The 23,660-nt window shown below is 38.1% G+C and overlaps 1 protein-coding gene across 7 annotated transcripts in view; it reads right to left on the reverse strand.

Annotated features, from left to right (window-relative positions):
- Positions 1 to 23,660, reverse strand: part of diaph2 (diaphanous-related formin 2) — a 381,698-nt gene that overhangs the window by 175,022 nt on the left and 183,016 nt on the right. For all 7 annotated transcript variants that reach the window (XM_077531612.1, XM_077531615.1, XM_077531611.1 and 4 more), the window contains 2 exons: positions 3,474 to 3,575; positions 1,207 to 1,301 (listed from right to left, as the gene is read on the reverse strand). In XM_077531612.1, the coding sequence (XP_077387738.1) occupies positions 1,207 to 1,301; positions 3,474 to 3,575 (197 nt within the window). The remainder of the gene's footprint in view (positions 1 to 1,206; positions 1,302 to 3,473; positions 3,576 to 23,660) is intronic.

A 23,660-nucleotide genomic window follows, 5' to 3' on the forward strand; every position in this document is an offset into this window, starting at 1 on the left:
AAATCAGACCAAACACAGAATTTTACCGTAATTGTTATTCCATGTAATCTCACAAATTCCGCCATTACAGCTGCCTTGAAAATAGCACATTATTTTTCAATGATTTGTTGCAAGTTTTGACCAACTTATTGAAAAATATTGTTGATTGTTACGAATAAGAGTCCTTCTTCTGCACTAAATGAGTGTTCGGGAGAAGTGGACAACAATCATTAAAGATGGAAACAATTGAACGGACCCAGTCGGACTATCTGGCACCTTTCCACCCTGCAACAGCTGAAGGTGGGGAAAAGATCAACAGCTAAATTGTCTTCCACCTTTGCAAAAGCAGCCTCATACTGTTCAATCTTTATTTTCTGCTCGATTACCAGCAAATTAAAGGTTATCAGAACTCAACAAAGACCCAGTAGGGGTGCTCCGTGGATAGGCTCCGATTAAACCTATTGACAGTCTGAAGTGCACAATGACACATCTTTACCTCATATGCACCGTTTTGCTTTGAGTTCGGAGATGCCAAAAACAGCAAAAAATGGAGCAAAAAGAAGTAGCCTTTAGTCAGCTCATCAATCATGCTTTAAGACAAAAGGCTGGAGGAAAAGAGGGTGGAGTTGTGGAGACTTTGCCAAGCCCTGTCCTTCATCTTCCATTATGAGGCGATGGATGAGGGGTCTCCACGGTCCAGCTGACAATGAGGAGAACGACTTGCGCCAAACGCAGATCGTAGCACATTCGAAATGGGGTCGACCAGGTGCCGTTTGTTTCTACTCTCCGCAGGCTTCACATTTAGTTGCAAAGAGTTAAAGGAGACATTTTGCCTGTTTTCAGAATAAATACCCAAAAGATCGCTAAACTTTTGCAAACCTTTTTGTTTTCGGTAGTGAGCCTTTCTCGTATATATGATATGCCACCGCTCACACCATGCACTCTACAACTGAAAAAATAGTTTCATTAGATTGACTTGCTATTCATCACAAAACTGTCCAATTAAGCTTGCCAATTAGTGTGTGAATCTGTTGGGGAAATGCTAAGAAAGGACTTATTGTGTTGTGAAATTTCACTTGATGGGTGGCAAAGCACTCTTAGCTGTATACAAGCAACAACAAAAATGAAAAGTACAACTTTACTAATATGTTGTCCTTTAAGGTCAAAGTTGGGGGCAGTAAAGTGTGAAGGAGGGCGCCAACCTACTCAGCCGAATATCCGTCTTACCTGGATGAGTGACTCGCTCAGTCGTTCCTCGTCCACCTGAAGCACAATTTCTCGGATCTCTTCATAAGGCAGGCGGAACGAGCCCAAGAAAATTGCTGTTCAGACGGAGAGAAAAAAAGAGGAGAAGAACGCAATTTCCTTTTTGTTCTCTTGTACAATCGGTTTCAAAGAGACATTTTAGCACATTCCCAAAACAAAATGAAAAAAGAGCTAACGTGTCATTTGTGAGAGCAAAATACGGCCAAAGAGAAGCTTGTGGAAATATGAGAGCAAAACATTGAGAATTAAAGTTGATAGTAGATAAAATTATTGTGTATTGCAAACAAACTAAATGTAATTAAAGTTGTGTTGTAAGTTGAACTCAGGCCGGTTTGTGGGGGATAGGACTAAATATGCCTTCATTAATACTAGTGTTGTTTCCGATACTGTTTTTTAGATCCCGATACCGATACCGATACCCAGCTTTGTAGTATCGGCCGAAACCGATACCATATCGATACTTAAGGTTTTTTTTTCCTCAACATGAAAAAGCTGTCCTGCCATTGGTTCAGAGAATTCAAGGGCCAATAGGATATCTTAGATCGGCATGCAGTGAACATGTCACATATCAGTGAAGTTTGTGCATGAGCAAGACACAAGATGCTGCATCCAAAATCCAATATTAGCGTTGGAATTAATGGTATCGGCATGTTACTGTTTTTATGCAGTATCGGCACCTCTGCCGATACCAGTATCGGTATCGGAACAACACTAATTAATACCATATTTTTAATTCAGATAATAAATAATACAAATAATCACAAACAAGACCTCTTTGTAGTAAGGGTGTAACAAAAAACAGTTTAAAACGGAAAATCATTTTTTTTATTTAATAAAAAAAAAAATGCGAGTGCATCAAATGGAACCAAATCAAATCATTTTGAAATATAATGAGATACGTATGAAATTGTCTTCTACTGGAGAGATATACCTTAAGACAAATTGAAATGACACTTTAACAGTACTGGCATGTTTGTTCAAATGTATGTAAAATGACAATAAAACAGTCATTGAATCATAGGCTATATGGAAATGAGCCGCACCACGTCGGATGTAATCCGAATCCCGCTGTCGAACTGAATCGAATCGGTCCACTTTTAAATCAAACCATCCTTGAATCATTTTGCATCCCACATATCAAAAAGACATATCTAATAGCTAATATGTTTGTACTTATAAATAATTATATCACAAAATTTCACTTCTCCTAGTAAATACATTTTAATATTGTAAATATAAATAATTATAAATAATGTACTTTTTCTTCTTTTTGTTTATTAAGCTCCTAATTCTGTAGTTTATTTTTTATTTTTTTTAGTTACTGTATTATATTGTACACTTATGTTTATGCATGTTCAAAATGACAATTGCACACTGTATTCATCCTGAATAGGTGATGGCTGACATCAATTAAAAGATGCCTTTTTTTTCCCCATCTGCTTATACAGTATCACTATTGTTTGTGATGAGAGGTAAAAAAAACAAAACACATTTGTTCTAGTCAAATTATACCCTAATGGCATTGACAACTGTGGCATTAATTATAGCCTGCTGACTATTGCAATCACTGTCACCTCAACTCCAACATGTAGTCCTTAAAGTTTTAAATAGCTGATTTGGAGGACAATGTGTTCTATATGCGAACAAGCTTTAATTTTGCACCGCTAGTCGCAAAGCCAATTGCGGTCGGAGGGATCCAAACCTCTTGTTGCTTCACATTTCAATGAGCGACGGTATTGGCAAAAGGGAGCATCGTCGCAGCCGCAAACGCATGACACCTGTGTCGTCCATATGTTGGGAACATATGTCGAGCTTGTGTGTCTTCATCACACCTTGATAATTTGCCAGTTTCACCAGTTGGAAGGTAAGATGACATTTACCACAAAAAAAAATAAGGAAGGCGTAAGATGTCTATGTACAAAATGATTCCTTCCGATGTGAAACAAAAGAGAGCACACGGGGTTGTTGAGCAAATACACCATTAAATGAACAATTTAGGCCCCAGGAGATTCAAATTGCTAACATGTAGCCTGAGGGCTCGCTTGTGTTAAGAATCTATTTGTGTGCACAATCCATAGATGCTTGTGGTGACTGTTAAATGCCAAGGAAAGAGTAAAAACATACTCAATAGTGAGCCGTTTGCCAACATTTGAGTTGAGCTGTTCATGGATGTAAAAAAAAAAGAAAAGAAAAAACAGCATTAAAGGTCATGGCTGACATATACTTACATAGATTCTGCGCTGTCTTGGCGTCCAAGATGCGAAGCTCCTTTGCTTTCTTCTTAAACTGTGCCATTCTGTCGTCAGTCTCGTCTTTTGTATCTTTTCTCACTATAGAGAGTGGGGGAAAAAATATCGCATTAGTATGTTTAGAAAGTATTTTAACAGGCCGCTACTCAAGGCAAATTGCATTTCCCCGCTACGAGGTTTTGAGAGCACACTAATGCAAAAACACAAAAGCTGGAGCTACTTGACACTGGGTGAAGTATAGAACAATGAGAACGCTGGCCAGAGGACCTTTCATATGCTCAATTGTCTCAATGTGCCACAAGGGACTTTGTTCTCAGAGAGGCTTCTCTTTTTTTTTTTTTTTTTTTTTTCCCCCCACTTTGGAGTCTGAACGCACAAGGTTCAAGCAAATAATTGCATGCATTTGCAGTAATGAAAACAACATTTACAGTTTAGAGTCACTTATTGCTGGAATTCAAGGGAGCAATTTGCAATTAACAAGTGAGAGGTCAAAAAACAAAGTTAACATTTTCGGCGTATCCAATGTTGGAATTTGACGAATAGATAAACAGCAAGTTAAATACATATTTTTGTAAATTATTTTAAAATTGTTGAATTCTAATCTAATCTATAGTTTCTTCTTTGTGGAAATCTCTGAAATTTATGTTGTGCGTTCAATTATTTGGAAGAATATTAAAAAAAATAAAATAAAAATTAAAAAAAGAAATTAAATACAAATAAAATTCCTGCTGTTGTTGGTGGTATTTTTGCTTTATTCAGAGTTTGTTGAATCGAAAATATTATATTGCACAAAATACATCTTCTAAAAGAAGGCTCTGGCAGGGGTTAATATGATTATAACCTTTTAATTTATGAAAAGCTAATAGTTCCTGTTTAATTTAGCAAAACCAACAACTTCAAAGGAAATTAGGCCTTAAAGGCTATATCGGCTCAGCTCAAAATGATGCAAAATGGGTGGGAAAATGTAAAATAAATATGGGAGAAGTCACAGAGCTGTTGTATAACAGGCCGCCGGTGAAGGCTCGCATAACATAACTGATAACCTCCGCCAAAGAATGTCACGGCCAAAATGATGAAAACAGTTCAAGACGGGTTTACATGATGCAAAACAAATGCTAAATGGTGAAAAAGGCACTTTAAATAAAGTTGATAACCTTGATTCACAGACTAAAGCAAAACTATTCAAATTACATTTCAATGAAAATATTCCATTTTGGAAGCAACTTGCCCAACACTGCCAAGTGACTTTTTGCATTTTACAGCAACACAATCTAATCCCAAAAGAGGTCTCCTCTGCATCTACTTGTGGGAACGTCGGCAGATTTTGTTGATAATCTTAACAACTGCTCAGAAAGAACGGGACGGGTCTCCCAAGAGGAGTCTCCCAAGAAATCAAGAACAAACAACATGTTCCCCGAGCGCCACGCGTCTGCTGTTTGAAGAAACAATCAAAGAGGAAGCATCTCCTGGGCAGCCAGATGAAGCGGCGCTGAAGGCACCTGCCTCGCTCCAACGCCCCGCCGTCGACACGCGACATGAGGGAGGGGAGCATTTATACAAATCAGTCGTGCTAAAAGGCATGCACATGCGCTATTATGTGTGCAATTGTGTGCCTACTGCCATATTTCCGGCAGCTTCTGTTTGGCTTCCAAACTTGATTGCTTGACGTTGCTGTGGGCCTCTAAGTACCTCGTTTATCATTGCAATGGTTATGTCAAACCAAAGGTATTATACAATTAATTTTGTAAAACAACTTCAGAAGTGGTGAACATTTGATGTAATAAAATACATGATACAGTACATACAATTTTGTATATAAATCCTGACAATGTTTTCTTGATAATACTGGCACTAGCAACTTAAACATTAACTTACCATTTTTTAGTCTTTAAGATTTGTAATTTGTTTACTATATTAAAGTTGCCCAAATTTGCCCAATAAAATGTGAATTTAAAGCACTGACCACGTGTTTACAAACAAATGTCAGATAATAACGTCAAAAAAAAAAAAAAAAAAAAAACGGCTATTAACGCTGCTATGTGAAAAACACATCTTTTTTTTTTCTTGTTTTTTTTTTTTTTTTTAAGTTTATGGGATGCCTGAATTCAGTTTCATCCCAAAACCATAAAAATAAAAATAAAAATAAAAAATGAAGGAAAATGGACGTGTTTTTTACATAGTTTCACAAGTTTTGGGGATGTTTCCATTCAGTTTCATCCTCAAAACATTAAAAAAAAAAAAAAAAAAAAAAATAGTTGATCAGATTTCTGGTATGTTTCCATTCAGTTTTATCCCAAAAACATAAAAATAAGAAATAAAAAAAAATGAAGAAAAACGGGCATAAGTGTTTTTCACATAGTTTCTCAGGTTTCTGGTATGTTTGCATTCAATTTCATCCAAAACATAAAAGTGACATGTGTTTTCCATATAGCAGCAGCGATGTGCTCTTATCTAGGTTTTGTGGCGGCCATATTACGTTGCCAAACTTGAATTCTGTACATTGATTTATCTGTGGCGTTCTCACATTATTTTCTGTCTCCATGGCGTATATGCCACAGTGTGTATACGCCGAGTTCCTCACAGTAATTAACTCCTCCTGGGTTCCTCACTGGGTTCTTCTGTGCCCCACCACGTTGTGGTTTGCGTGTGTGTCTGTGGGTACGATCATGTGGATATGGGGGTGGGGGTGGATTTTTCTTTGTATTGTATTATGAATGTTTTAATTGTTCGGCACTTTGAGTTGCATTTGAATGTATGAAAGGTGCTATATAAATAAAGTTTGAATTGATTCGATTTACACACTCAGATCATGATTCTCAGACAGTCTGCTGGCAGGCCTTGCATGGCAGCAATATTTCAACCATGATTGTCCAAAAGCATGAACGTCATATTGTAAATAGTGAGAAATGCACTTCACTCTTCACAAAACTTCTTGTCTATCGGCCAAAACACATAGCCCCGCCCACTTATTATTCTGCCAGTGAGCTTAACCTGTCCCACAGTGACGACCGGTAACATCTGACCACCGTCCTTGCCAATATCTAAACGTGTTCGACAAGTTGCCCAGCGGCTACAGCATAAGACTGCGACAACAAAATCATCCCGCTTGTCCAGATTTATCTTTGTTGAAATAATCCTTAATACAACCCATACAGCAGTTGCGCGGCAAAGGGCGATTTGTGATGTTCGCAATGTTTTATCGACTCAAAAGGCCAGCTGAGACATGTTCTGCTTCCGTGAATCAGATAAACAGCACGGGATAATTTCAATTTAATGTTAATACATAGTTTGCTTGCGGTTGTAACAGTTTTGAAAGATAAGGCATTTTTAATCCTGTAAAATACAGCCTATTAATAGGACTTAATCGAGACGTCTCACGGAGCTCAGCAGAGCTAATTTATGGTCAAAAATGGGCCACTGAGGCAGTCATTCTTAACAATTATTTTTTTATTGGCCATGCACATTTGAGATAAAGAAAAATGTTTTAATAAATGTGTTACCCTGGTTCTTTTTTTTGGGGTAAATATTCATGTAAAACTTAAGACAACTAAATGATCCCAAGTAACTCCAAACAAGCACATAAGGAGAATTCTGTAGTGAATGTAACTGTAAACTGTAACACATCCTATTAGCTGAGGGGACGGTAAAAGCGTTCCCCCGTGCCAAAACACAGTCACCAAATTAACAAGGATTACGCTGGGAAAATAAATAAGCGCCACAGCAAAAACACATTTGGCTTATTCAGTATCAATTGGCATCCCTGTTACGCCTTGTGGGTCTTGGACTGAGGTTTTCCCTCTGGACGTCTTGTGATTACAAGAGTTCTCCAGCACTCGAAGGTTCCGCATGTTCCGTTGGCCCACACTCAGCATCCTGGTTGCCTTCCATGCGGAATGTCCCACAAGACGTCCATTAAAACACAAGGCATTAGCAAGCTAAACAGCACCACATGTTCACTTCCGGATAGCACGGTGGTTTCAATTAACTCAAGGGATGACGTATTTAACGCTATCACGCCAAAGTATCATATTAACTACTCATGAGTATATATTTTTTTTCCATTAAAACCTTGACGTATATGATCTGACACATGCAATGCATGGATAATCCATTAGAGGGCAGTTGTCACCCATCTGATGGCTTTTCCAGCAACTGTGCAACATCGCCACTATTGAGACAGGAGAGAGACATGTTTTTGAAGATTTTCTTTGTCAAATATAGAGTGGTTAAGGTAAAAAAAAAAAAAAAAAAGTTTCTACCATTTCTGCAACCGTTCTTTGCAGTTGAGAGGCTGCATCAAAGCCTTCTGTATGCTCTAGCATAAAAAAAAATAAAAAAATAAAAAATAAAAAAACATAAATACGTCTTTGGGACACTTAGAACATTAAAAAAAACGTATTTACACGTTATTGGGAGCAAATGAGTTAATAGTGGTAAATCAGATTTTTTAAATACTAATATGTTTGATATGTCTGTTTATTATTATATTGTTGGCAGTTATAAATGTACAAATTAAAGCATTATGACCGGACGTATCAAAGATGACACGTCAAAAGTCATATGTGGAAGTTGATTTCCAAAAAAAAAAAAAAAAAGAGTTTGTTTGTTCAAAGGGACGAATAAATACTCTATATACAAAAAAAAATTGAATGTTCTCTTATTCAGGCTTTACAGGGTTAAAGGGAAAGTAACAAAGGCTGACAATAGGCGTTTTTCCACCGCAGGAACTTTTGGAGAACTTTTCAGTTTACCTTGGTAAAATTCAGTTTGACGCGTTTTTCCACCAACAACAATTATCAGGGTAATTAAATTCCCCAGGGGCATCCAAGTACTATCTCAGCAGCATGCAGGGTCTTGCTGAGCCAGGCAGGAACTTTCAGGGGGCGGGCTGCAATGGCCACGGCTGATTGGTCAAATTTGGGGGCGTTGTTTTTACATCGGCTGGACTCAATCAAACTCATTTGAATTAATTACCGAGAACTTTAAGACGCTGTGGAAACACAATTCAAAATTCCCTGCTGAACTTTTACAACCAAGAACTCCCTTTACCCACAACTCAAAGTTGCTGGGCTTGTTGGTGGAAAAACGCCTATCGTGGTCTATAAAATATGCCTTCAAAGTCTGGTATAATATTTTCTATATTACTGTAAAAAAATAAAATAAAAAGAATAAAAAAAATACAATAATCACTGGGGATTCCCAAGAGTTGTCTATTTAGCGAGAACATAGTGCAACTTCCCATAGCTGATGTCATATTGTTGTTCCAAACTAATTTAGAGATACTGAAGACCGTGTTACAAGCCTCAGGTCCATCAACCGCCTGAACAGAAGATCCCAAGGGTGGATCTTTAGCATGACGACTCCTTGCACATCTGGTCTGAATAAAGTTTGACAAACCTCACATTACTTCAACACGATAAAGGGGGGGATTTTTACCCAAATGGCCTCCTCAATCACTGCATATAAGTCCGACAGAAGCCAGTTGGGATTTGTTAGAAGGAGATATTTGATCATGAAGCTACCGCAACCACAAAAAGCAAAGTATGTTATTATGTCAATGAACCACAAGTTAAAAGATTTGCGAACCGTCTCATGTCATTTCAGTCTGTCAAAATAACCGTTGTGATTCTGAATATAATCATGAGTGACATGTTATGGGATAATGAGTGAATTAAGTATATTCCCTGAGTTTCCTGTAACTTCTTTAGAAATTAAAGTTGCCCTTGCACTTTTGTAAACTTGAGAATCTCAGAACTATTTTGTCTTTATGACTCAAGGTGAACAACATAATGAACGCAAGGGGGTGGAAGAACGATCAACTTTGCAATCATCATCATGTTCAATGATAAGTGGGATTAGAAAGAAATGCCTGACGATGATGATAACTTCCATTGAGAGTCCCAAAAACACTCTGAAGGGTGTATGGGGTATATGCCACGGAAGAGGCGGGGCGTGATTTTGCACATCAGTTTGGTTCCGGTCCGGGTTGCGAACGCGCAAACGAGGGGCGCAAAGTCGGTAGCACAAGCATTTTGACGCAGCCCACACGTCGCAAACCTAACCGGAAACAAACTGATGTGCAAAAACAGTCCCGCCTCTTCCGTGGCATATACCCCATACAAACCTTCAGATTGGTGTGAGCAAGACATTTTTCGCTACATGCAATACATTATATGCAATTCTATCCGGTTCTGTTTTTTTATTTTATTGGAAAATCTTTATTGAGGGGTGGTCGAGTGGTTAGCAAGTCCGCCTCCCAGTTCTGAGGACTCGGGTTCGAGTCCGGGATCCGGCCTTCCTGGATGGAGTTTGCATGTGCTCCCCGTGCCTGAGTGGGTCTTCTCCGGGTACTCCGGTCTCCCACATTCCAGCTCCGAATTGTCCCTAGGTGTGCTTGTGAGTGTGGATGGTTGTTCGTCTCTGTGTGCCCTGCAATTGGCTGGCAACCAGTTCAGGGTGTACCCCGCCTACTGCCCAAAGCCAGCTGGGATAGGCTCCAGCACCCCCCGTGACCCTTGTGAGGAATTAGCAGTCAAGAAAATGGATGGATGGATCTTTATTGAGCCAAAACAAATCTTATGGGCTAAAGTGATGACTGGTGCAGTTCCACTATCATGAAAAGCTTCTTTGTAATACTTAATTAGTGTCAAGCTAACTGTTTTTTTGTTTTTACAATTGATTACTCTACTGATTACCCCATGGCCTATCGAGTAATCACACAGAGCGCGACAATTACATTATGTTCTCCTTGGCATTTATTCAGAGTGTATTTTTTTTTAATGACCACAGTTCGACTCTTTATCTCACAGGAAATAATTGAAAAAGAATGAATCTGCATTATATTCCATTATTATACCATTGGAAAATGAAAAAATTAGAATGTCGACCGGCATCCCTGCGCAGATTTGTCCGACCTTTCATGTTATACTTGATAATAATGTAAAACATTTGTATTCATGTGCTGGAGAAATGCTCTCAAGTTAATAAAATCCCAATTGACACTCAGAAAACGTATTTATTCAAAAGCCAGAAAATGAGTCTTAAGGCGAAACGCACAACAATGTCAGGCAAATAAAACAATCTCTTGAATCAATAACCCTGAGCACTGTCCTGACCCGCAACTTCTAACAAGTGTATTTGAATCTGCCCCGCGTCGGAACACGCCGCTTGTGTGCTGTCAGTCAGAGACGAGGGAGTGTGGGAAGGCTCTGACTCTGCTTCTCAAGTTGGACGTGCTCCCGGAGCAGCGAATGGATTGATCCCGGAAGCCAATCGTTTGCAAGGAAGCGCCCTCCCAGCTTGTGCCGAGGCATCGCACTGCGACCCGAGTGTTCTTGAGCTCGCTGCTGGGAAAGGAGCTCGCTCAGTGGCGCTAAAGGCTGCCGCCGGTGTCTGTTAAGAACGCCTTTAAGCATTCAGGAGACGGCGAGATTGGTGCAGGGTTCATAACACCAGGAGGGGATGACGATGAGAGATTTAACGCTAAGGCTAGATGGATAGATTACACATACAGTGTCCCTAAGGCCTCTATTAGAGAAATTGGTGTGGTGAAATAGGCGAAAATTGAGCCTTTAGTGTCAACATTAGATTGTGTGTGTGAGTTTATTTTCACCTAAATAACTGATCTGAATATGTTTCGCACATGGGTTCTCAAACTGTAGAAATTAGGGCCTTCGAGAGTTGTTTTTTTTTTCTTTCTTTTTTTCTGTGTGTGTTCATGGTAGTCAAAATGGTCTTTTACTTGTATTGTGCTTTTCCACCTAGAGTGAACCCACATCCTCAGGGTTGGGAAACAACAACTCTACCACTGAGCCATACCACCGCAGTATAATTAGAAGTACTTTTATTTATTTTACACAAAATTAAAAGGGGAAAAGAAAAAGCCTTTCCCAAAACTTGAACCTTCTCAACACCGCCAAGGCATGATTGACAATAAAGATATTTGTTATAACTTAATGTCACAAATCAGGAGGCTGAATCATCCATTACATTTTGATGAATATTTAATATGTAGTAAGAATAAAGGGGGTTTGGAACACTCTTAAAACTGCTGGGTCAAAAATAACACAATTTGGGTTAAAAAAATAAAAAAATAAATAAAAAATTGGACCCACCCGAACAACCTTGTTTGTTTCCTTTCCTTTTTTTGTACAAACATTTTTTTTAATTTTTTTTATTTTTTTTTATTTATTTATTTTTTTTAAATCAAGTCATTTTGATAGAAAATAACTTGGGTAATGTTTTTACCCAGCCATCATAAGGATGTATAATAATTATACACAATATTATGTGTATTAAAAAAAAAAAAAGAATAAAAAAAAAGTTAAAACAGAATAAATCACTGCCCATAATTAAAGTTTAACTAAACAATATTTAATAATAATTATGGATGTTCAATACCACTTGTTTCTATGCCATTAGGAGTACTCAACTCTTGAGTAGACATAATAATAATAATAATAAGAAGAAGAAGAATAAGAATAATAAGAATAAGAATAATAAGAATAAAAAAAATTCTATTAGACCAATGACAGATCCTTTAAAAAAAAAGCTATGTATTCCAAAATGGCGGTTTCAATAAAATTGCATGAAATTAATAGAAATGTCCTCTTGTATTTCCCCATTTGTTAATAAAATGTATATTTTGTATAGAACACACAATAAAATGAATTCAAATAATAAATAAAATGAAACATAATAAAGTGGTCAGAAAAACTCCCTATCAAAATATGTGGTTGTTCAAATGGTATTTGCTGCTGTTGTGAGTACTCAATACCTTGAAATATGGGATGCTCACCTAATCCCTAATAATAATAATAATAATAATAATAATGTCTTGTCCGACAACAGGTTACTTGATGAGTTTTATTTTATTTCAAATACTCTTTTTATGGTTTGTTTTGTTGACTGGCTGCAAAAAAAAAGTGACCTGATTACGCATAACGTGTCTATAGAAAAATAGACATATGTACACGGAAATAAGACATCACACATTGTTTAGTTGATGATAAATCCGAAATCCAAACATTACGAGGTCAAACATCTATTTTTTGATTGTCTGTCTGAACTTATCTTTCACTTTAAAGGCTACTGCTCATCTCATACGACTTCTGGCAGCAAACCGCTGATGGAACCACTTTTTTAGAATGTCGAACGTGACCTTTAGAGACTTTGTGACAAAAAAATAAAAAATAAAATAAAATAAAAAAATTCTGTCCTGCTTTGAGATTTATTTGACAGGGTGGATTCTGTACTTTTCACAGATGACAGAAAACAATCTGCCCTCTCGCGACCCCACATACTTTCGTTCCCTGCTTTTGGAAGCGGCCCAGCTCTTCTTCAATTTGTCTTATTGTCTATTAGAGGAGATAAAAATAGTGCAAGACAAACAATCAGCATTAGTGTTTGTATTCACGGGATGTGCTGTTTCATTACGGTAGGTTCATATTAAGAATAATTGGACTCATTTACATGGAATCCTAATTTCTAGTTGCTTATAAAACTCTGGTGTTAAAGTGTGTTCTGGATAAAAACATAACATGCTAAAAGTTAGAATAGTGAACACGTAGCAACATGTTCAAAATTCCACAGCAGTATTAAAAAGTGTACGTTACCACGGCTGTAGGTTTCATTTTTTTTAAATGCATTAACGTATTACCACCTCCTCCTCCTCCTCTCGGGAAGGTTAACCGATAGGTTGATCCAATTTGTCTGCCGAGGCGTGAAAGGACTTAATAAATACTTCACATTTCTATGTTGGAAAATGTCAAGGTTTCCTGAGAGATGAGGACAGGAGGAGGGGGTAAAATGACTTTTTTTTTTTTCTTTCCCTTTCAGGCAGCTCGGATGCACGCCTGTTAGCGCCAATAGGTTTATCCTTGGCAATCAACATGAAGACAGACACATACAGTACTGTATAATTCCAGGTAAGTCTCTTCACCTGCACTAAAGTGATGATTAAAAAGCCCAAGGCGGCTTGCTCCCTGTCACCAGGTGATTCTTGTGAGGAATTCTGGTGACGTATGTCAAAACCTGAAGGTTCTTGCTTGAAGATCCACAAAGAACGGCATTCAAATCCTAAAGTCATTGAGCTTCTGCACTTTTAATATATACCACTCTGCTCTACTTGTAGCATCTTGCCTGTTTTTGCCAAAGTTGGTCTTTTAACTCATTCACTGCCATTGACGGAAAAAGACATCAAATTATGCATTTTTTTGCTGGTCTGGCAATGAATGTGTTAAATGATATTAAACTGTAGTTGGCACTCACAAATAGGTATTATAATTTACAATCAGTAGATATTTAAACCAGTAATACACCGTCACTGTGCAACTCTAAGAGCACTTGATTGTGATTTTGACTTTTACACAATGGAACTGGGTACTTCATTGATATAGCGCTTTTCCACTTTACAAGGCCCTCAAAGCGCTTGACATTCGACTACTCATTCACCTACTGATGACGTAGCATCAGTATCTTGCTCAAGGATACTTTGCCATGGCTACAATGGCATGAGAATCAAACCCATAACCTCTGGGTTGGGAGATCACCACTCTACCACTGAGCCATGTTGATGTGTGTGGCCAATCTGCTTTACACGCTCAAAATTTTGGAGCCGATCACAGAGCTTAAAATGAAAAAAAAAAAAACATACCCGAATCATCGAACTGATCAGAAGATGGACTAATCTGTCCAATCAAACAACTTGTTTATTTACTGTATCGCCAAACCACGATACTGGCATGTGATTGGGACAAATCAAAACAACTGACATCCATTGAAATGCGTTGTGAAAAATTAATAACATTGAAATCATAAAAACGCTACCAAAAACAGTGATAAACATTCAATACATGGAAAATTGGAGATTATCTGACACTTAAGGCTTACAACTGTGAACCACTGTTTAACAAACAGGTTGCAATCGGTTTTATGTTTGAAGAGCATTGAAATCAAATATTAAGGTTTAATCTTCCATTAATATCACATTCTTTTATGCTTAAAATGCCTTAAGTTAGACGTGTTGAATATTTCCGTCAAAAAATAGATGTTTAAATATTGATTCAGACGGATATTGAATCGATACGAGAATGGCGCTCTGTAATATGGCGATATAGACATACAGGATTGTCTCAGAAAATTTGAATATTGCGTTTCCGGAGTTTCCGTAATGCAATTAAATAAGCAAAAATGCCATACATTCTGGATTCATTACAAATCAACTGAAATATTATTTTAATATTGCTGATTATGGCTTACAGCGTAAGAAAACTCAAATATCCTATCTCAAAATATGAGAATATTCCCTCAGACCAAGTAAAAAAAAAAAAAATGCCATCATCAAAACATATTTGGGAAAGAGAACTGACTCTAGATGCTGATTGAGCTATGAACGAGATTGTGTTTGCGATAATAAAGAAAAAAATATCAACTCTGCAAACAACACCAGCAATCCCGACCAACTCTTCGCCACAACTATAAATAGTATAATTTGTTCATAAAATTGTAAGTACATCTTTGCCGAGAAGCTAATATTGCTTGCACGCGCTCTGATTATATCAGTGCCACTGCCACCTACTGTAGTGGATGTGCAATTACAGTTTATTCTAGTTAAAAAAAAAAAAAAAGGTCTGTGCATCCCTGCCATTGCAAATTTGAGAAGAACTGTTGTAATGTTTTATTTTATAGTGAATAGAGTAAGAATGTTCCAGCTAAGATGTTGGATTCTAGTGAGCATTGATCCATCATTTGGCCTTGGCACCGTTTACTGACCACATTAAATACATCAATGATGGCTCATTTGACTTTACACCGTAAGACCGAGATGCTCAAAACAAAGTTCACTGAATCATTCCAGACATGTAAGACAACGCCCAGTCACACCCAAATCTGAAAGTCAGCATAATGTCCACCTGGTGTCTTAAATGAGTTGATGGTTAAAAGCCTCAGACACACTTTAAATAAGTCCGTGTTATATCCCGATCAGAAGCAAGAGCACCAGAGCTTTGGCCGCTGTGAGCTGTCCACTAGGTAGTGCTGGATGAAGGAGAACAGCCCATGTGGGCAAACACAAGCCCAGTGGCATGTGATCTCCCTCTAATTTATTTGGCCGCACGCAGAAGCAGACACACTCTGGCAGTGATTTTGATCCATGCCTTTCGACTTCTCTATCCCACCGGTACGCTTCTAACTCAAACAAGATCTACAAACAAAAATGTATGCAGTATGTAAAGCAACATATGGGAATTCACCTAAAAAAAGAGTCAGTTCTCAAACCAACTTTTTATTGGGTCATGCACCCTCTGTCAGATTCAAATGTGGTATTTTATTTATTGTCAAGCAGGCACACATTTAAAAGGGCTTTTTGATTCATGTTTGTCCAAATGGAGTCACATCTGTTGTGTTGACTACAATTAATATATGTACAGTGTTTAACAAATTTATTAGACCCCAACCATTGCAAGTTTTATATCACAGCTGCCCCAAATTAGCAGCATTTGTAATGACCAAATATGTGTTCTTGATTCTGTGATTGTTAATACACAAATATGTAGGACTGTTTTAATTTGTAATGTGAAAGCAAAATTAGTGTTATCAATTAGTTTGTAAACATATTGTTTCATTAGACCTTTAATTTATAATAGATCATCTGCCAACTGCTGGGCTACTGTGATATATTTTTTTTTTCAACAACAGAAGTTGTGCTAAAAATATCTATATGGGAATATATTGTTGCGGGCCTCTTTGCAATACATGTATCGATATGGAGGTGTCAATATTGCACATGAAGTTTGGTTGCGCGTCTGAAAACTGCTCCTTGCTGTGCAGTGTGCACACATTTCGACCAGGTGTTTGTAAACCAGCAAGTGCTGCGTATATTAAAAGAATAAAACATTAGCTGGGTATACATGACTAAAATGTATGTAATGTAAAATACCACTTTAAAAGTCATGTATCGGGATACACGTGTCACGACACACATCATATTGTCAGGGCTGGGTTTAAAAAAAGTTTCATATATTTTTCATCAATTCAATTCAATTCAAAATATGTATTTCATTCTTAAAAAGGGGACAGAATATTGATGGAAATACATACAGTCGAGCCTCGGAAGTGGAACAACTTTTAGCTTGTTTCTGCCAACAAAACTTTAGATTTCCAACATGATATAAACATGCCAAACAGCAACTTTTTCCTCAAAGCAAAAAGAAAATCGCTTGCAGGTAGGTGGACTTCACTTCCAAAGCCCCTTCCAAAGATTACCAACCATATTTTTATTATGAGTATCTTTATTAGTTGTGCGCCTCAGGGTCCTTGTTCATTTCTTCGGGGGCAAACAAAAGGAGGCGAAGCAGTTCCCTCCCACCCATCCCACCAGCCCAGTACTTATCTGACTCCTTTCCTCCACTCCACGCATTTCCATTGTCCTTCCTCCTGGATTCAAAACTCTTAATTTGAACTAATTGCACAAACTAATTTCTTTTTCTTCATGTCTCGGCATTTCTGCCCGTTTTTTCCCCGGCGGGCTCGTAAACACTTTTGGAAACGGGCTTTAATAAGGCTGCCTTGTGAGGGTTTGGGGCCTTTAATGGACACAGGGCTTGTTTGATAAGTCTCCACTTCATCACCGCCTTTATTAATTAAAGTTTATATTACATTAGAAACAAAGTTAAAGCTATTTGCACCCCCATTAATGGGTTCATGTAACTGCATATCTATGGCAAATTAATTGCCATCTCGCTTCCCCTACTGCAATTACAAAATGCTCACCAAATAGATTTTAGAAAGCGCGTATCATTTGTATTAACGACGAAATACGCTCAGGTGAAGGAAAAACAAGACTGATATTAGAAACAGGTCATTGTTTGAAGGTAGAGGAACGTAGAAGGCCTCGTGAAAAGTCGGGAAAATAAAACACAAGGGAAACGTTACCTCCCACTGCTGGCCTTGGGAGATGTTATTGCTCTCAAAAGAGCACTTCTTAAGCTCAAATTCACATTTATTTATTTAAATGTCTTTTATACCGCAGTTAATTGAAGTGTTCAAGGCAAACCTTCATTTCTGATCTGCCAAGAATTAGTTTGCAGTTGGATATAAACACATACACACATGCATAATACTATATTAATAATACAAATATGTAAATATAATATGTAAAGACTCACTCATACTCTTCCACGAGTCATCATTTGCAAACAATAAATTCCCTACCCATATGGTGTGCATGTAGAGTACAAGTATGTGTAAAGAAAGGTTATAATGTGGGAGGAGATGTCCATGAGACAGCAGGGGAGATGGAATGTGGCCTGTCAGATATAATGAATACACAAATATATATGTGTTATCTCAATACACCGTGGTGACAATATGGTTGTGAAGCAAACAAAAATAACACGCCCACTGAACATGTTGCACAAAGCAACACGTAAAGAAGGCATTAAGAATACTTGGAACAACTAGCACACAGTCGGAGTATTGAATCTGGCCACTGTCTTGGGATGGATGGATGGACTTTTTTTTTGTTTTCGCCTTGGTTGCTCTGAGTCCCACTCTGTTTTACTGTCGCATGGTGTTCCACAGGGTTCAATTTTGGGGCCTCTGCTGTTTTGTGTTTTTAGCCTCTCCTTTCACAACAACACTTAGAAACAATAATCTGTGCCTTTGTTATATTTCATCTGGATTACTGTTATGTACTTTATTTTAGCGTCAGCCAGCCCTCCCTCAAGCATCTCCAGTTGGTCCAAAATGCTGCTGCTCGCCTCCTAACTGGAGCTCGTAAGAGGGAGCACATAAGTACACTTACCTCATTTGCTCCTGTGGATTTCAGAGTTAATTTTAGTATTTTTTTTAGTTGTCTTTATTGAAATGTTCCCGCCCCTTGACTCTATAAGCTCATCCACCTCTCGGTACTTGCCCAGTGTCTCAGGTTGGCAGACCAGACCATACTACTGGAGGTACCAAGGACGAAGGAGAACCATGGAGGAGATTGAGCTTTTTCAGCTGCCAGTCTCACGCTCTGCTATGTGTTGTTTTAGTGTTTAGTTATGTTCATTGTTCAATGTTTTTACGTTAATTTATTGTTTTATCAGATGTGGTTGTTTCTAAAGTGCTCTTAAGATATTAAGTTGAATTGAAGAACAGTGAGGTTATAAGAGTGCCTTAAAGTGGAAGTCAACCATAAAAATCCATCCATCCATTTTCTTGACCATTTACTACTCTCAAGTGTCGCGGGGGTGCTGGAGCCTATCCCAGCTGGCTTCAGGCAGTAGGCTGGGTACACCCTGAACTGGCTGTCAGCCAATTAAAGCAACCATAAACATTACTTGACATGTGACATCATTCGTCTAAACATGACATTCTGATTAATATTACATTTGTAGAATAAAAGTTGTGTAGCAAAATCCAGCCATTTTCGTCCATCTCAGGGGGCGGCCATTTTGCCATTTGCTGTCGACTGAAGATGACATTACAGTTGCTCAGGGCTAAGGCAACGGCCAATCACAGCTCACCTGTTTTCTGAAGCTGCGCTGTGATTGGTTGTTACCTAAGACCTAGGGAACTGTGATGTCATCTTCAGTTGACAGCAGGTGGCAAAATGGTCGCCCCCTGAGATGGATAAAAACGACTAGATTTTTCTGCATTCTACTAAAGCAATATTAACCAGAATACCATATTTAGACCAGTCAGGCTGCATAGAACATATTGTCAAAAAATAAAAATAAAAATGTTTGGGTTGACTTCCCCTGTAAACAGGGAGAATTTCAGTAAATCAGTGTAGAAACACGGGAAAACAGACCATCTAGCTTGTGTATTTTCATAATCAACACATGTACGTGAGTTTATCATCTGTGGCTCAGGTTCATGGGCACCTTGTAGAGGCCTACAACTGAGCAATCCTTCAGTATGCAGCCTGCACTTAGCCTAGATTAAAAGACAACAGCAGAAGCCTTGGAAGTCATGTCACCCCCCTGTTTACTCCTTGTCGGGACACCAATGAAGAGCTAGGCGCTGCTAAAATGGGCATCTATTGTGTTTCTGTCTTCCTTTGTGTGTTTGACAAATGAAGTGTATAGCAATGCAGGGTGGGAAACCAGATTGGAAGTGGGTGTTCGGTGGCACAATGGTAGCAGGTGCACAAGGCTGGCTAATATTTGCACACCGGCTTCGGAGGCAAACAAGCAACTCCGTTGGAGGAGGGAAAAAAGAGGGGCGTCAATCTCCTCATAAACGCCTCTTTTAGCGTCACATAAATCCACAGCTCACTTCGCAATCCTGCCCCCATCGCTCTTCTTCTTCTGCCCGAAAATCCCCTCAGTGCGACACAATTGCCAAGATGCATCTTGGTGACATTGTGGAGGTCATGACAAATCCTCGGGTGTGAATGCGGTCCGCACAAATGTGTGCTATTGTGAACATTACAGCCCCCCTAGTCACACTTCACTTTTAGCCACACTTTCACACTGATGGATGTTTCAGGAAAGGGGAACTTTTTACGTTGAGGCTGCGGGCAAATGGATTGTGTTAACATACAATGGACAAGTAAACACAGGTCACGGTCAGGCCAAAGCTTCACAATAAATCAAACCCACGACATCAATGCTAGAAATGCTGAATATTATTTGTGCTCATGTCTAGAAGAGACGAGTATTCTGTTTATTTTAGTTTTGAGTATGAAAATTTTGAACTGAAAAAAAAAAAAAATTGTTTAAAGGACAATACTTTTTTTGGAGCCTAAAGATGCAGTCGAGTGAACATGGTGTTTGTAAAAAAATAAAATAAAATAATAATAATAACAATAATAATAATAACAATAATAAAATCCAAATATGATTTTTTATTTTTTATTTTTTTTTTTTTTTTAATCAAGATATTTGTAAAACCTGCAGTGGCTCATATTAGAGCTTTAAACCAACTGCATTCCATGCTCCAAAGACACTAATCCCGCTAAGGCATACTGTATTGCTTGTTCAAAACTGTTGAAATTGCACGCCAAAAAAGGACGAGGCCAAGTGCAGAGGCTGAGAAGTGTTAGCTTCTCCATCGCTATTCCCCAACCTCTCTGTTTTGTGGTTAAGCGTAAGAAATGAAAGTGTAATCCGTTGAGATGGAAAATCCATGTCAGGCATCCTGGGTACATGAGGAGCATTAATAAGACGACAACACAGATTCATCAACAGAATCATACTGTTGTTCCATCAATGCTTTAAAGAAAAATAAATAAAGAAACTCTATGCCCGCGTGATGGCTGGAATTGCTTTCATTAAAATCAAGTATAAAAGAGCATGAGGATTCTGAAAAGATTAATAGATGGCAATGTGTCAAGGTAAATAGTGTCACAGGGTTGAACTAACACATCAAGGTTAACTATAGAAAAGGCAGACTGCTACAATTACTGTCATACTAATAACAGGAATATGCATACCTACACAAGTGTCACAAAGAAACCAATCCCACATGTCAATCCAATGATTAAGTGACACTACAGTACATAGGCCTAAGTATTAAGACTTTGAAATACAGATATATAATTTCTTAAATGTAAACAAAATTTTCTTATTTTGCTCTTACAAGTTATTTCTACTTAATATAAGATTGTCAGACAAGATTATTATGCTTCTTTTAAGATACTTATTGCTTAATTATCTTATTTGATCATGCATGAGCGCTTACAGCCAGTTTTAAGTACAGTGAGGATTAAAACAAGCATTTTCCACAATGTAAGGTGACTACCATCATCAAAGGCACTGAACTGGAGTTTCATAAGTTTAATTTTCTTATTTTAAAATTTTGCATAATCTAGTAATAAGATAAATGGAAAAATACAAGTGTGAAAACAATCAAACAAAAGTGCAATACAGCACTTTATTGTAGGCATTTTTACTTCATTACATTTACTATGCTCATTTTTCCTCTTTCCAGTAAATATAGCAACAGCTCAGTGGTCTTGCGGTAGCGTGTTTACCTTTAGACTGGGAGGCTGTGGGTTCAATACCTGGATGGGTCATATCAAATACAATCAAAATGGGACCCATTACCTCCTTGCTTGACACTCAGGCTAAATTGGCCAAACATAAATTTTTATGTATGAAGGTTAAGAAAATAGTTCTATATATCACAGCTTGAAAAAGAGTCAATATTAATTGGTTTTAAAATACTATTTTCAAGACTGCTGTGGTTGATAATATTATTTTCTTTTAAAATTTTTCAGGTAAATTTAAGTAAAAAATTTTCTTGTTCTGTTGGCAGATAATTTTGTTTATTTGGAGAAATAATTTTCTTATTTTACTCTTTTTTTTTTTTTTCTTTAATTTTCCACTGTCCTTTATGCAGTGTTTCACTTTAGCCTACATGGATGACATACAGGCAGATGGCCGCAGAGCGCTGTTGACATATCCACAGTTAGCAGCTCAATTTGGCTGACCTTTTTCCTCCCGACACAGAATTGGTGCAGATCCATGTAGGACTGATCACAGAATGAGAATCGTTGGCGCCGGGGTTCCCTTTGGTAAGGGATGAGAAAGAGAAACTCGAAATTGTCTGCTGTCACGGAACACTAAATGGCAAATTGAAGCGGCGGAATACGGACGCGCGCTTGCTACAACAGCGAGCGCTTGAATCAATAGCAGACCGGCATCTCCTAAGACTTCACCGGGCCAAAAGAAAATCCATGTGAAGTAGGTAGGAATTGGCAGGTGAGGGGGACCAGCTCGGTCAATACGCAAGGCCACTGGCCCAAGGCAACAATCTGACTCCAGCTGCGAGACAAGACCACAGGCCAGTGTTAAACTTTCATTGTGTCGGCCAATGGCTCTCCCACTGCTTCCTCCGCTTGCCACTCAGCGCGACATTCACCTCTTCTTCAGTAAAAACCCCCACCCACTTGATGAAAAATCAATCTGTGAGCTTGGACCGGCTGGCATGCTCGCCCGAGGCTGGAGAAAAGATTTTTTTTTCCATGCTTAACTGTGCCAGGGTATCATTTGCAAACTAAGTCAGCTACTTCCACAACTTTGGCTACCGGTGCTAAAACGGAGAATATTGCATACACATATGCAGAACGTACACTAATCCTCGAAGAAATACAATCCTAAAATAGCCTTTTTTCCATGACATGGGGCAAAAGGAAAGGACTGATTGCCAATCACGGTGCAATTGTGAAGGTACTGGGAGGGAATTGATCCCACACAAGTAGCACAAAAGTCGATGACGATGGTTGGCTAGGAAGTCCATCTACCCGTTTATTTTCTGCAGCCAATCATATTCAGGGTCAAGGGAAACTGGGGTGAAGTATTCCTAGGCCTGGTCACCAAATAATCATTTAAAGTCACAAACTATGGGAGAATTTAGATTCACAAACGGCAAAGTTTACCTTATTATAATATGACCACAGTTGAAAGACTACAGAGCAAAAGTAATTTCTTAGCCCCCGAGCGACAAAAGACAAATCTACGGTTGAAAATTAACCCCAGAATAATAAATGAGGAACGGCACCCCGAGGTCTTAATTGAATATTTTCTGGACTCATTTTTGTTGACAATGATGGATGTCGGCCAAAATGGAGTCCTCAGCAAACTCATTATTCATATTTCATCACCCCCTACGTGTGACTTGGGAGTTATTGATTGATAAGATGATGAGTTTTCGTTGTGCAGCCAAACTGGAAGAAGTTTGACATATTCTGATCATGTTTGATAAATTAGGCCTATCTGTATGGTAACACTGCATGAACAAAGACATTTATATCCTTGCATACAGTGCCGGCACAAATCAGTTCTTCTCATTCTTCTCTATACATGACACTGCACAAATACCAGTTTTGACATGTGATCTAGTTGCTTGCAATATAATCAAGACACTCCACTTGCTATTTGGTAGTGCTGTCAACTTTAAATTTGTCAAAATAAAATTAATCGACAACTATTTCACTAATTTAGTCATTTGAAGCCATTTTTTATTTAATATTGTCCAACTCTTTTGTTTTCAGCATATAAACAGTATGTAGTCCTTCATGAAAGAAGCTTGATTATCTTCTGTGTTTAATCAAAATAAGAGATTTGCAAACATCTGTTTTTACTTTGAAAAATAATGTCCGAACCGGTAACATAGTACAATATCACTCCCCCTTTTTTAAATCACTATACAATCACTAGTTAATAAACAGTAATC

The sequence above is a fragment of the Festucalex cinctus genome, chromosome 9, assembly GCF_051991245.1.
Source record: "Festucalex cinctus isolate MCC-2025b chromosome 9, RoL_Fcin_1.0, whole genome shotgun sequence".
Taxonomy (NCBI): Eukaryota; Metazoa; Chordata; class Actinopteri; order Syngnathiformes; family Syngnathidae; genus Festucalex; species Festucalex cinctus.